This window comes from Gymnoscopelus braueri (genome assembly GCF_963280865.1).
Source record: "Gymnoscopelus braueri genome assembly, chromosome: 18".
Lineage (NCBI taxonomy): Eukaryota > Metazoa > Chordata > Actinopteri > Myctophiformes > Myctophidae > Gymnoscopelus > Gymnoscopelus braueri.
Window position 1 is genome coordinate 1,193,558 of NC_137618.1, and position 14,421 is coordinate 1,207,978.

At 43.0% G+C, this 14,421-nt stretch overlaps 2 protein-coding genes across 2 annotated transcripts in view; both read right to left on the minus strand.

Annotated features, from left to right (window-relative positions):
• The window catches only part of LOC308105811 (low-density lipoprotein receptor-related protein 1B-like), a gene marked incomplete at its 3' end in the record, with an annotated part of 706,266 nt that overhangs the window by 496,649 nt on the left and 195,196 nt on the right, over positions 1-14,421 (minus strand).
• On the minus strand, positions 549-13,089 carry LOC308073593 (uncharacterized protein; the record flags this gene model as incomplete). Its single annotated transcript, XM_080412594.1, has 14 exons — positions 549-803; positions 2,395-2,496; positions 2,692-2,757; positions 2,872-2,973; positions 3,169-3,234; positions 3,349-3,450; positions 3,649-3,708; positions 3,814-5,091; positions 5,530-5,806; positions 7,038-7,155; positions 9,910-9,942; positions 10,579-10,647; positions 11,242-11,333; positions 13,039-13,089. 14 exons carry the CDS (start codon positions 13,087-13,089, stop codon positions 592-594), a joined length of 2,628 nt encoding a protein of 875 aa, XP_080268720.1. The 3' UTR covers positions 549-591.

Consider the following 14,421-nt stretch of genomic DNA (forward strand, 5'->3'; position numbering starts at 1 on the left):
TTAAAGAGGAACTAGTGGAGTAGTACTAAAATCCAATAGAACTAAAAGACAAGTCATCTTATGTGTGGTTGCGCTCAGGTGTTGCACTCTGAAAATAGCAGATCTACAAGCTCACAACGCGTCGCACAGTGCGACGCGTTGTGAGCTTGTAGATCGGCTATTCAGCATGCAACCAAATGTAAATGATCCTTTCCCCTCCATCAAGCGTCCCGGCTGGCCAGGGGGAGGCATTAGAGACCAGGATTACTGCATGTTTTTTGTGAGGGTACCTACCCTAGGAGACACAGGGAGAACATGCAAATTCCAAACAGAAAGGCCCTTTCGCCAACCCCACCCAGGGTATGGGCACTGATGACGTGGAGGAGGGAACACGCCCCCAGCGCCCACAGTGTCCCCAGCAGGAATTGAACCCAGGACCTTCTAGCTGTAAGGCGACAGCGCTACCGACTGCGCCGTGCCCCCCTTTTTTTTTACACAAAATTTAAAACAAATGGAAAATACACACAATAAAATGAGATGGCTGATCAAGGAGAGACAGAGACAGAGAGCGACAGAGAGAGAGGCACAGAAGACAGACACAAAGAGAAAAGGCTACATCCTCTGCTCTGAAACGATTCTGTTGTAAACAAAGAATTTCACTGCTTGCCAGGTCCTTTCAGATAGTGCTTGAGGCGACGCAGCGATGCACTTCTCACAATCCTGCTTTCCAGGTGTCCTCCCCATTCGGATGAACTCCATCAAAGAGCTTTCAACTGCTTTCACCTCCTCCGTTGACCACTTCTTTCTTTTAGGCTGTTTGGTACCTTAGCAATGGGATTGCAATATACATTTAATATGCAAGAAAATATGTCGAAAATTGTTAAACATTAAAGTATACAGTACATTCATTGCGAGACTCTTTCCAACAAGATGCCCCACGGTAATTTATTTCTGCCTGGTTATCAAACAATTGGACTTATCCGCAGCTATAACCCCATAATTTACTTCTTAATTTATATGGGCTATAACCCCATAATTTACATCTTAAAATGTGCACTACTGACTTACCAAGTGTTGTACAATAATTCAATGCATGATATTCTAGTATACTCTGACATTAATACTGCATTCATAGTGTACATTTTAGCCTTATTATTTACACTGTTGTATCAATAAAGTATTTCTGCTTCTGAAAGGGGAAACCTGTCTGAATTTCCTGCCTTCCCACCATTAGGGATATGTTGACCACAGAAAATTCAGTGCAACGATAATTCATGTAGACACAGAAGGCAGAATGTTCATGTACTTCATTCACACTCCCCGGACCCCCCCCATTCGCTATCAGTTATACAGTTGTACTCCTTAAGTCAGTATGTTCAACCTCTTGTCATTCTCATTCGCTTCAAGCTAATTACTCACGCCCTCATACCCACAGTGCAACTCGGGCGGTTCATTTAAGCAGCCTCTGTTCTCTGTTCAGTCTATGTGCTTCGCTGTTTAAGCGGTGAGTACAGCTGCTTGTTTTCAAATTCCCTCCACCTCCCCGGCCTCCTCCCCGTGGCATCTAGTTATTATTGTTATAGGTTGATTCTGTGTTTGTACTGTGGTTCTATGATTCTGTGTATTGTACTGTGTTCTATGGATTGTATTATGATTGTGGTTGTTTAATTATGCATTGAAGGTTCAATGTTATGGTAAACTGTATTTTATGCTTTCTGTCTCTCCTCTGTCTCTCCCTCTCTCTTCTTTCCCCCGACACAGTCGAGGCAGAAGGCCGCCCCACCCTAGAGCCTAGGGTCTGCCTGACGTTTCTCCCAGTTAAGAGGGAGTTTTTCGTTGCCCCTGTCGCAAATTGCTTGCTCAGAGTGTACATGTAAAGTGTCTTGTGACAACTTGTTGTGATTTGACACTTGAATTGAATTGAATCAAATGCTCTGCTCTGGGGGATTCGTGATTGAAGATCTGTGTCATGTTTGCACAGGAATCTGTAATATCACATGAGCAGAGTCACACCGCCAAACTTAATGCAATATCATTGCATATATGGGTAATGGTTAATATGGTAATGGTTAATAAATGGTAAATGGTTCATTAACTGTCTGGTTATTTCTGAGCTGAAGTGTCTAAATGAAATAGCTTGGGTTTGAGCTGAGACAGCCGGTGTGGGTGCAATATGTAGTACATCTTAACTGACATAAGCCGGTGGGCATAGCTCTGGTCAGTCTATCTCCCTGTCACAGCCTCAGCTTAAATCTACTTGTGGTTTTACGGCGGTTGGCAATCATATTTTGGTGCATTACCGCCAACTTCTGACCCTGAATGGGATCAGACTAACAAAATCTTTGTGCTCACATATCAGCCTCAGACATCACTCTGACTCGTCTATGAGCATGTAAGTAGTTCCCGCAAGCTCACCTTTTGAACTCTTGGCGTGTGGAGGGCGATGATGTAACCTCTGCTCGCTCCCCTGGAGTGGATTCACAGCTTGCACCCTCTGTCTCTTCATTGACTGTCCTCCTGGAAAAACATTCAGAGAAAACACAATTATATAGCCTATATAGGAAGGTTAATCCTATGCCACACTACCAAAACATAATCACAGGCTTTACACGTCTGGGGATGTCAACATTAAAACAACAAGTAACAAAAAAAATGAAAGGAAGAGTTACTGTGATCAAGCACACTGTACCAACTTTTCTAATATACACTAACCTTTTCCGGGTGGATCCTCACACTCAGACTCGCTGGAGTTGGAATCTTCCATGACTTTAGATGAACCTGCAAGGAAGCAAAGAAAATAAAGTTGGCATCACTGTTGTATTTGGAGGGCGGATTTGGGCTAAGATTAGTTATTTTGGTAACTCCTTTGGTAAGGAGTTCCCGCAAGCTCACCTTTTGAACTCTTGGCGTGTGGAGGGCGATGATGTAACCTCTGCCCGCTCCCCTGGAGTGGATTCACAACTTGCACCCTCTGTCTCTTCATTGACTGTCCTCCTGGAAAACCATTCAGAGAAAACACAATTATATAGCCTATATACGAAGGTTAATCCTATGCCACACTACCAAAAAATTATCACAGGCTTTACACGTCTGGGGATGTCAACATTAAAACAACAAGTAACAAAAAAAATGAAAGGAAGAGTTACTGTGATCAAGCACACTGTACCAACTTTTCTAATATACACTAACCTTTTCCGGGTGGATCCTCACACTCAGACTCGCTGGAGTTGGAATCTTCCATGACTTTAGATGAACCTGCAAGGTAGCAAAGAAAATAAAGTTGGCATCACTGTTGTATTTGGAGGGCGGATTTGGGCTAAGATTAGTTATTTTGGCAACTCCTTTGGTAAGGAGTTCCCGCAAGCTCACCTTTTGAACTCTTGGCGTGTGGAGGGCGATGATGTAACCTCTGCCCGCTCCCCTGGAGTGGATTCACAGCTTGCACCCTCTGTCTCTTCATTGACTGTCCTCCTCCTCCTGGAAAAACATTCAGAGAAAACACAATTATATAGCCTATATAGGAAGGTTAATCCTATGCCACACAACCAAAAAATTATCACAGGCTTTACACGTCTGGAATGTCAACATTAAAACAAGTAACCAAAAAAAAAGAAAAAAAAAGAGGAAGAGTTACTGTCATCAAGCACACCAATTTAAATATACACAAACCTTTTCCGGCTGGATCCTCAGAGTCCGACTCGGAGTTGGAATCTTCTGTAATTGCAGTATCTGCAGGACAGCAAAGAAAATGAAGTTGGCATCCAATTTAATAAGTGCAAGTTTAAATTATACAGGCAACACACAACTTTTCCCTTACAACTCATAATTTATTACCATCAGGGGAGATAGTTATCTGGTCCAGACTTTGCCCCTTGAACTCTGCCAGTCTGCCTTGTTCACAGGCCATCAGTAACTTGCTGATTTTTGCCAACTGTAAAGTCCCTTCAGAAAGGCGGTAAAACTTCCTGTGTACCCTTATGTCGTGTCCCAAGAAGTCTGCCAAAAGATCTTGTTCGGTGTCATGTAGATTCAGGACTCTAGACAGAGTAGCCACTTGTTTTCTCATGCTTGTGGAGGTCAGAGCTTTCTGTTTTTCGGCCCCACACTCTTTAGCAAACTCACGAATGCAGTCAGACCCCCTGAATCTTGTGTCATACTCTGGTCTGGCAAATAAGAAGCGGTTTCCATCCACCACTCCACATGAACTCCTCTCCTTCACTAGCAGATCCAGAGATTGCACCATTGCTGGAGTAAGGATGACAGGCACTTTCCTTCCACGCTTCCCTCGAATTTCCACACGTTCAAAATGATGGCAGAGCTTTTTTTCCACCTCTGACAGTGCTAGCTCAATATCTTCATTAATTTTGGACATGTCCCTGGAGACATACGTTTGCAATAGCATGTTAGAGACCTCGCCTTCTCTTCTTCTATTGAAGGTGATAATCTGTGCCAGAGTCACTTTAGCAAGATTGCTCCAAATTCCTTTTCTTTCACTCTTGGTTTTGTTTTCCACATCCAACAACTCATCATAGTACATTTTCTGCTTGTCACTCATGTGCATGTGCATTTTCTTTACATCTTCTGCTAATGGAAGGATCTTGGGTTTGTTCCATTTATTCTCTTCAATAGTGCGGTATGCAGCAGCAGAGATGAGCTCATTCCACCTAAGACTGTACAGGCTTCTGAATCCTTGGACACACTTCTTCAAATCATCATTCTGTGACGAAAGGGCTTCAGCCTCTAAGACATCAGCTACTCTCTGGATGTATATTCCTAGCTTTGCGGCTAGTGTGGGTTTCCCAAACCGGTTTGTCTCTTCTACATACAAAGATGTTGCTCTGAGAGCACGGATGAAGTGTTGAAAATTTTGTGGACGGATATAATCCTTAATCTCTTTTACCGGGGTCAGCTTCCTCCCGTTGATCAGCAGATTCCCCAGTCCTCGCATAATCGCCCGAACATTATCAGGTTGTGAGGCAGTCTCACGTTGCTTGTTAAACATTTTTTCTCCAACCTTCAGAATATATGCGTCGTCTTTGACAGCACGGGAAATGTCATCCTGCTGCATTTTATTAACAAGCGTCCATAGCTTCCTGCTCACATCTTTAGAAACTGGTTGAGCACCAGCGCAGAGAACCTGGATTCTTGTCTTTACAGACATTGTATTGCGAACCTTCTTGGCAAGTGTGCAGCGTTTTGCATGCTTCCACATGAACTTGCGTTTTAAATAACCACCGCACGCAAAACAATGTGTATAGTCCTGAAAATTACTCTTCGCATCGCTCTGTTGTTTGCAAGGAACCAGTGTCCCCTTGCCTTCTTTGAGAGTTGCAATGTTGTTTGCCTGATTTCCTTTTTTTCTGAGCAGATCCAGTTGAACCCTTCTTTCCTTCGACTTCTTTGGAAACATTATTGCACTTGCAACTTCCACTTCTTCTTTATGCCGTCGTTCAAGATGTCTTGCAATTTTTGCTTGTGGTTCGCAGCAGTAAAGGCAATAATTTTTCTTCTGGTGGTATTTTTTTTTCCCATGTACTTTGACGACCTCACTGACAGTCATAGAATCGCTCTTTTCTTCTGAAGCAATTCGACATCTGCTGTAGGTCTTCACAATTTTCTTTATTTTGACTGGTGACGATGATTCCTCTTTGTTGCTAGAGGAGTCCGTCTTCTCAGCCTGCTTGTTACCGCCATTGAAGTCACTTTTTTTTTCAAGAGTTGGTTCTGACTCTGCTTCACTAGAAGATTCCTCCGACGCCCTTGGCTTGTAACTGTAGTCACTGTTATTGCAGGTACTTTCAGAGTCCTCCACTATGTCTTCGGCCACCTACAAAAGAAACACATATGTTTGTTACAGCAGTTACATAATTAAAGAAGCATAAACATGAACAACTTTTAAAAATATTTCGGATCTTTTGAAGTGGGGATGTAGATGAAGCTCATCCATAGTCAATGTACTTACTAACTACAGTATAAGGTGCACCGCCAGTTTGGAGAGGCAGGCAACTGGACAGGGATGGAGTCTGATTTATTGTTTTTTTGTTGGACAAGCAAGTTCAGTAAGAGATGCCATTACATCCACTGAAGCCTTCCTCAGAACCATCATCTGACAACGTGTTGTTTCCCAGCTGATCTTCAGTGGAAGCCGAAACGTAATAACATCTCTTACTAAACTTGCCCGTCCGACAAAAATAAACCAAGTGACAGGTGCTTTTTCCATTACACAGTACCAGCTTTACTCTACTCCATTGTATTGCTTTTCCATTTGTACCTAGTACATTTTTACTACCCGTTCTGCTGGGGTTCAAACCGGTACTAGGGGGTACTAGCTTGACGTGAAAACACTGCAGAGGACTGATTTTGGTCCTAACTTGTCCACCGGTCCTAATACGGAAGCTCTTTTTACTGGTAAAGGTCCTAAGTAGGTAACAAATACGAGAATTACTCTACTCCATTGTATTGCTTTTCCATTTGTACCTAGTACATTTTTACTACCCGTTCTGCTGGGGTTCAAACCGGTACTAGGGGGTACTATAGCTTGACGTGAAAACACTGCAGAGGACTGATTTTGGTCCTAACTTGTCCACCGGTCCTAATATGGAAGCTCTTTTTACTGGTAAAGGTCCTAAGTAGGTAACAAATACGTGAATTACTCTACTCCATTGTATTGCTTTTCCATGGGCAAAGCTTATAGTATGTATAAATAACTCGTACAACCACACTTCAAAAAATCCGAACTATCCCTTAAAAAGTCCTTTTTATATGTTACAGAAAAAACTCACTTATTTTCCCTATCGGCCATGAACAATTTCTGAGTCAAATGCAAATAATGACTGTGTACATGCCACACAAACGTAATAATAAGAGGCTTATTGCAACTGTAGGTCGCAAATTACTATCAAAACTTTTAAATCTCGTCCGTCCCTCTGTATGTTACAACACTGATGTCAATATGTTGTCATGGACATCTTGAATTCTATGAGATCCAAAGACTGAAATCAGTCGCGGCGACTGAGAATCCATGTGATTGACGGTAACTGAGCTCAAGCATTCAGTACCTTGTGCGCTACGCTGCGTCCTCTGCTGCGAGTCCTAGACCAGGAACATGAACGGCTGTGCGGGCGGCTCTTGGCACTGGTTCTCTCCTCACTCGGAGTACTAGACCTGGACAATGACCTAGACAGTGATCGGCCAGTGCGGCCACTGCAGCCCAGCTCCCTGTACAATTGACAATGTAGGCATTAAAGCAGACACTCTTAATGCAGAGCGACTTACAACAGGCATACACATGCTATGGTAATTAATGAAATGTGTAGAGGTAGGTTAAAAACACTTAACCCTCAGCCTAGTGGATTAACAACTATAAAAAAGTGCCAACTAGTGCTTACCTGTCTTTGCTGGGACTGCGTCTACTAGGACCACTATTGTGGCTCGTGGACCCCTTCAGTGGACCCTTTCTGTACGGCGGGCGGCTCTTGGCACTGGTTCTCTCCTCACTCGGAGTACTAGACCTGGACAATGACCTAGACAGTGATCGGCCAGTGCGGCCACTGCAGCCCAGCTCCCTGTACAATTGACAATGTAGGCATTAAAGCAGACACTCTTAATGCAGAGCGACTTACAACAGGCATACACATGCTATACATTGACACGGAGATAGACGGGAACGCCCATTCGATTTTGTCCCGGGGGAAAACAGAACGATCTGCCTCATAGAGTTACATCATACACGATCGTTTGGATAACTTTCAGAGCTATTATATGGACGATTGAAACATTGTCAGCTAAGAAAAATCCATCAGAAGGACAGCTGGAACAATCGTCCAGTCGTCCTCGGAAAAGTTGACTTATTATTAAGATATATGTGACTAAAAAAAACAAACATTGACAATCTATGAGCTCACAGCGCGTCGGAACGCGACGCGTTGTAACTGTGAGCTAGATTGGCAATGTTTGGTTTATGTTCCCCCCAGAATACGTAAGCTGGGGTTCATGTGGTTTATCAGATTATCCTTATATCTTATTGCATGAGTCAAGTTTCAGCACAAGCACCACTGGTAGAGACACTATTACAAGATATGATCAATTAAACTTACCATAATATCAAAACCCAACAGCCATTAAGTCATCAATAATGTTTATAGTGAATTTGAAGTACAGTTTAGAGACTGTTTTGTGAACAGCACGTACCGACGCCATTACGATTTGGCGAAGTGCGTCATTTAATATCATGCAGGATTTACACACTGCTTTAGCTCCGTGTTCATTGCCAGATTAACAATTGTGTTTTCTGTAGGTTTTTACACAAGGATAGTCTAGGGTTTGGCTTGTTTTGTGTGTAAATCGCTGCATGTTGACTGCGTTTCCAAACTGTAATGGCGATGTCTCCTGTACTTGGAATTCACTAAAACGTGTTCTATAAACATCATTGATGAATGAATGGCTTTTGCTTTTTGATATTATGATGAGTTTAATTGATCATATCTATAGAAAATGTAATAGTGTCTCTTACCAGGCGATTAAATCCGATAACCTCGGGCCATTGTGTTGTGTTGGATCCTTTGTCCAGTCAGGACAACATTCCAGTCGGACTCTTGTTTAATTTGCTAATATAGCATTCCTTGTCGAGTGGCAACAAGGTTCTGTGCCTGTGATCTGGCAAGCCATGACGCCTGCTTTTAGATCAGTATACTTTTACAGCATATGAGTTTGAAAACCCCGCATCCCACCGTCTATACCAGCTGGGGGAAATCTGTGTTTTCCCCCGAGTGCAACTCCGCCCCCCTAGGTACAACCCACTGATGACACTACACCGTGTGGATGTATGGTAATTAATGAAATGTGTAGAGGTAGGTTAAAAACACTAACCCTCAGCCTAGTGGATTAACAACTATAAAAAAGTGCCAACTAGTGCTTACCTGTCTTTGCTGGGAATGCGTCTACTAGGACCACTATTGTGGCTCGTGGACCCCTTCAGTGGACCCTTGCTGTACGGCGGGCGGCTCTTGGCACTGGTTCTCTCCTCACTCGGAGTACTAGACCTGGACAGTGACCTAGACAGTGATCGGCCAGTGCGGCCACTGCAGCCCAGCTCCCTGTACAATTGACAATGTAGGCATTAAAGCAGACACTCTTAATGCAGAGCGACTTACAACAGGCATACACATGCTATGGTAATTAATGAAATGTGTAGAGGTAGGTTAAAAACACTAACCCTCAGTCTAGTGGATTAACAACTATAAAAAAGTGCCAACTAGTGCTTACCTGTCTTTGCTGGGAATGCGTCTACTAGGACCACTATTGTGGCTCGTGGACCCCTTCAGTGGACCCTTGCTGTACGGCGGGCGGCTCTTGGCACTGGTTCTCTCCTCACTCGGAGTACTAGACCTGGACAGTGACCTAGACAGTGATCGGCCAGTGCGGCCACTGCAGCCCAGCTCCCTGTACAATTGACAATGTAGGCATTAAAGCAGACACTCTTAATGCAGAGCGACTTACAACAGGCATACACATGCTATGGTAATTAATGAAATGTGTAGAGGTAGGTTAAAAACACTAACCCTCAGCCTAGTGGATTAACAACTATAAAAAGTGCCAACTAGTTCAGTGGACCCTTTCTGTACGGCAACAGGTTATAACGTGAAAAATTGTGACAGTGTATCGGTGAAACAAATGCATGTTAGTGTTTCTGTGTCATTTTATGTATAGTGCAATCACCCCCCCACCCCCCCCCCCCCCCCCAAGGGCTCTGTGCACTTTACAGAAATTGTAGGTTATCGTGGAGGAAAATCGCAGATTAACACATTTGAGCGATAATAATTGTATGGCTCTACGTACCGGTAGCTGTCTCCAGGGCTGCGGCTCCGGCTATGTGGGCGGCTGTTGGCACTGGTTCTCTCCTCGCTCAGTCCCCTAAACCAGGACAATGACCTAGACCGTGACCGGCCACTAAGGCCCAGCTCCCTGTACAATTGACAATGTAGGCATTAAAGCAGACACTCTTAAAGCAGAGTGACTTACAACAGGCATACACATGCTATGGTAATTAAGGAAATGTGTAGAGGTAGGTTAAAAACACTAACCCTAACCCTAGTGCAGTAGTTCTAAACCTGTGGGTTGGGACCCCCAGGGGGGTCCCTAAATTATTTTGCGGGGTCCCCAGATGTTTAGCTTAATGTTAACATTGTTTTCTCACTCAACAGTAAACAGAAAAACATACAGCACAAGTAGTGCAGGAACCAAAGTCAAAGTTCTTTTTGAGGGTTTGTTCCTGCACTAAAGTGTATACAGGGTCATCTGCACATTTATAAAGTGACAAATGAAGGACTTTTAAGACCTTTTTAGTATCTCTGTTCAAACATTGAACAAATTGTCAAATATTAGGGGTGTTGCGAGGCGTTGTGAGCATGTAGATCGGCTATTTTAACAAAATAGATTGAGTCAAACTAAATGTAACGCCAACTCCTACAATTCTAAGTGCTTGTCAGGGTGGGGGGTCCCCAGTTGAAATATGATTATTTTGGGGGTCGCGGCCTGAAAAAGTTGAGAACCACTGCCCTAGTGGAATAACAACTATAGAAGTTGACAACTGATGCTTACCCGTCTTTGCTGGGACTGCGTCTCCTAGGACTACTCTTGTGGCTCGTGGACCCCTTCAGTGGACCCTTTCTGTAAAGACACCAGGTTATAACGTTATCGGTGAAAAATTGTGACCCCAAAGGGCTCTGTGCACTTTAGAGAAAACCTTTTCATGTCAAGAACTTGACATGAATTGACACACATCAGTTGGCGGACCCCCAGTTGAAAACAAGAGGGACCTCCACAAGAGAAGATATTTACGGCTTAAGCAGTGATTCTCAAGCATTTTGATTTCCCCCAGTTTTACATCCATTGAGCTACGGACCCCCATTGAATGTAATTTCTATCTCTGGGACTCGCATTACTGGGACTCGTAACTATCCATCTATCTGGGGCCCCCCTGGAACTCCCTCAAGGACGCCTGGGGGTCCCTGGACCCTAATTTGAGAAAAATGTGGACACAGAAAACTTTATCCAGGGGTTCTACAGAGTTACTACAGGGGCCACTAAATCTTTTTGTGATAGGAACTTCTTTTTTACATCTACCACTTGAACCCTAGCGTCCCTCCCTATTCTGAGGGGAAAATTTGACATACATATAGAACAGATCTACAAGCTCACATCGCCTCGCGCTGTGAGGCGTCGGGTCAGCACTACTACAAGGACAGGTGTGTGTGTGTGTACCCGTTCTGTAGGTGGCGAGGGGGGGCGGAGCCAGGCGGCCCGTCGGTCAGCTCGCTCCCTCCTCTCCTCCCTCCTCCAGGAGATGCAGATCTCTGCACAGAAAACAAACGCAACTGTTGACAGGGCTCACCAACATGTCCGTACGTGGACAGATGTGTCTGTGGCAAGACTTGGCCTTGTCCGTGGCACAATAATAAAAATCAAGACTTTTTCTCCCAAATCTTTTAGAGCCAGACTGATGCATCGTGAGCGTTTTGAGCTTCAGCTATTTACACATTTTTTTATTGGTCACATTTTAGTCTAGTTATATTCATTGACAATAATTACTTTTTTGTCAGCAGATAGATGGAACATCTAATCTAAACAAATATTTACATAGCATTTTCTCTCATGTTTGTTTTATTAAATGGACTCTAAGGGTCCATTTGGTTCCATTGTACACTCTCAGAGTTACTGTAAATAAGCACAGATGATTTTAGCGTAAATTGGGGAGAGATAGAAAGAAGAAAAACAATAGTATCAAATGGGGTCCATGGTCAAATGCATATCAAACCGGGGGTCCTTGGGAAGAAAAGGTACAGTACAGTACAGTACAGTAGGACATGTACACAATCCTCCCCAGACAGACCCCTGATTCAGCACAAGCCCAAGCAGCAATACAAATTGTAAGACAGGGGGGTTGAATAATTTCAAGCACAACTGTACATGGGCAACTGGCGGTCCGGGGGCCACATGCAGCCCCCACCTTCACTTAATGCGGCCCACAGGCTAGTATCAGAACACTGATATATCATTGATTTCAGCTGTTATAATTCCAAACGTGCAAACATGACCCACTTCAATTATTTCAGTCTATAGCTTAAAGACCAGCATTAAAATTGTATTGTCAACATAAGTGTAGCTAAATACATTTTAAATAAAATTAAAATGTTACTTCAGGATTCCAATTGAAATTAGCATAAAATTCAGGGTTCTCATTTAAAAAAAATAAAGTTATTTTTAGTGTCACTAAAAACAATCTACTTGTAGAACTGAGCCCAGCTCCCCCCCTCCACCATGGTTCCATTTGTACACTGTCAGAGTTAAGGGGAGACCTTGAAATGTTAAGTTTGAGAACCGTGATTTAGGGCAGTGGTTCTAAAAAAAATGTTTTCCTTTGACTCTGACGGCATACAAATGGAACCAAATGGACCCTGTACACGTCAGAATTTAGACCCCCTAGGGATCCAAGAATCCTTTCTGCACTATGCCCCGTAGTACACTCCAAACATGTACAAATGTGAAAATAAGGTGCTTAACCCCAAGCCCCAAATGTTAACTGGCTCTACGGGGTAGGAGTTTAATGTAATAATCCATATCTTTCAATAAAGAAGTGTTTTAATGCCGTCTGTGGCCGAACGCCATTTTTTCACCCTCGTTTACTTCCAGTTACATTTAGTGTAATTCCGGGTTTCACCAGATGCGCCCCGTCACTACCGTCAATACCGCCCATTGGGAACTTCCCACAGAATCGGCCACAGACGGCATTAAAACACTTCTTTATTGAAAGATATGGATTATTACATTAAACTACTACCCCGTAGAGCCAGTTAACATTTAGGGCTTGGGGTTAAGCACCTTTATTTTCACATTTGTACATGTTTGGAGTGTCTACGGGGCATAGTGCAGAAAGTCCCTGTTCCCTGCGTCAGAATCATAAATACGTCTACGAGCATTTTATCAAACACTTTAACCACGTTGTGGAAACGAACATTAGGCATAAAATTGATTGCACTTTCAAATTTGAATTCATCTTACCTCAGGGCTCTCCATCAAAATGTTTTTGTTGTAAAATGAAGCAGCTTTCATGTTGTCGATGTTGTGATAGTCTGACTGCCTCTAATCCACCAGCTGAAAGCACCACGCAATCACATCAACAGAGTGGGCGGGGTCGTATGGGCTGAATGCAGAGTCAACCTGTTGAGTGTGTGTGGACTGATGTGTTACCCTCCCCCATGGTTCTAATTAGGACCAGGATGGTTCTTCTTAGGACCAGCAACCAGTTGGTGTGTTTCTAAAAGCCATCATATCTAGACCAGGGGTTCCCAAACTTTTTTGGGTCAAGACAACCCTATAAATACTTTTTTCATCCGAGGCACCCCTATATATTACATGGATATTTTTCACTCCCTCCAACCTTATATATGGCATATTTTACTATTATATTTAGCATACATACCAATGTACAACAGTAGGCTATGTAACTATCTTTAATACAAATATTAAACTTTTTGTTATTGTTAAATATAAGATATATTTTTCTAACCTACCTTTTTATAATCCTTAAGGTGTCTAGTTAATGAATTTTGATGTTCCCAGAGCCAATCTTTGTCCGATATATGTTTTTTTTAATCATATGTTGTGTCCGTCCTGGATTTTTGGCTGTGCAAAATAAAAACTTTAAATAAACATAGCTCCTAAACTATACATCCGACAGAAACCATTCACCCCATTTTTGTCTTTTCATGAAGAATTGATATGAGGGTTTGCCATAATTCCATCATGTGTAGTGCATAAAAACCCAAATAAACACAAATAAAAAATCACACCCTGTGTGAAGTGGGCGGTGTCTTCCTAGCTAACCACAATACTGAATGGAGTCAACCAATGATGTACAAAAGATAAATACATTTATTGAAACACTCTTTATGATGGACAAAACCATAACTTGAAAAAAACAAATATTTGGTTTTTTTTCAAGTTATGGTTGCTTATATAGGGCTATGCACATGTGTCATGTGACACTGGCCAATCACAGTCCTGAATAGACTGTGATTGGCCAATCACAGCGCAGGATAATTCTACAAATTTCCTGGGCCCAGATCACAGCGCAGGAAAATGTAAATTTTTCCAAATCTCACTTATAGGGGCGGTTTCACCGCCCAAAAATGTTAAAATTCGTCTAAACTGGATCACCAGTAAGACGCCCTAAGGGCGAGAAGCGACCTTACGGTCGCTTCTCCAGTAGTTATTGACACCATGGGGTCATTCCCATTTATGGGATTATTCGCATGCTATCTATCTGCGACCATTACTTAGGTCGCTATTATGGAGATCCCTGACTGTCAGTGGGCTCATGGCTTGCCCCTTTTATGCCCATATATGGAGATCTAGACAGTGTTTAGCATGGGTTCCCCATGT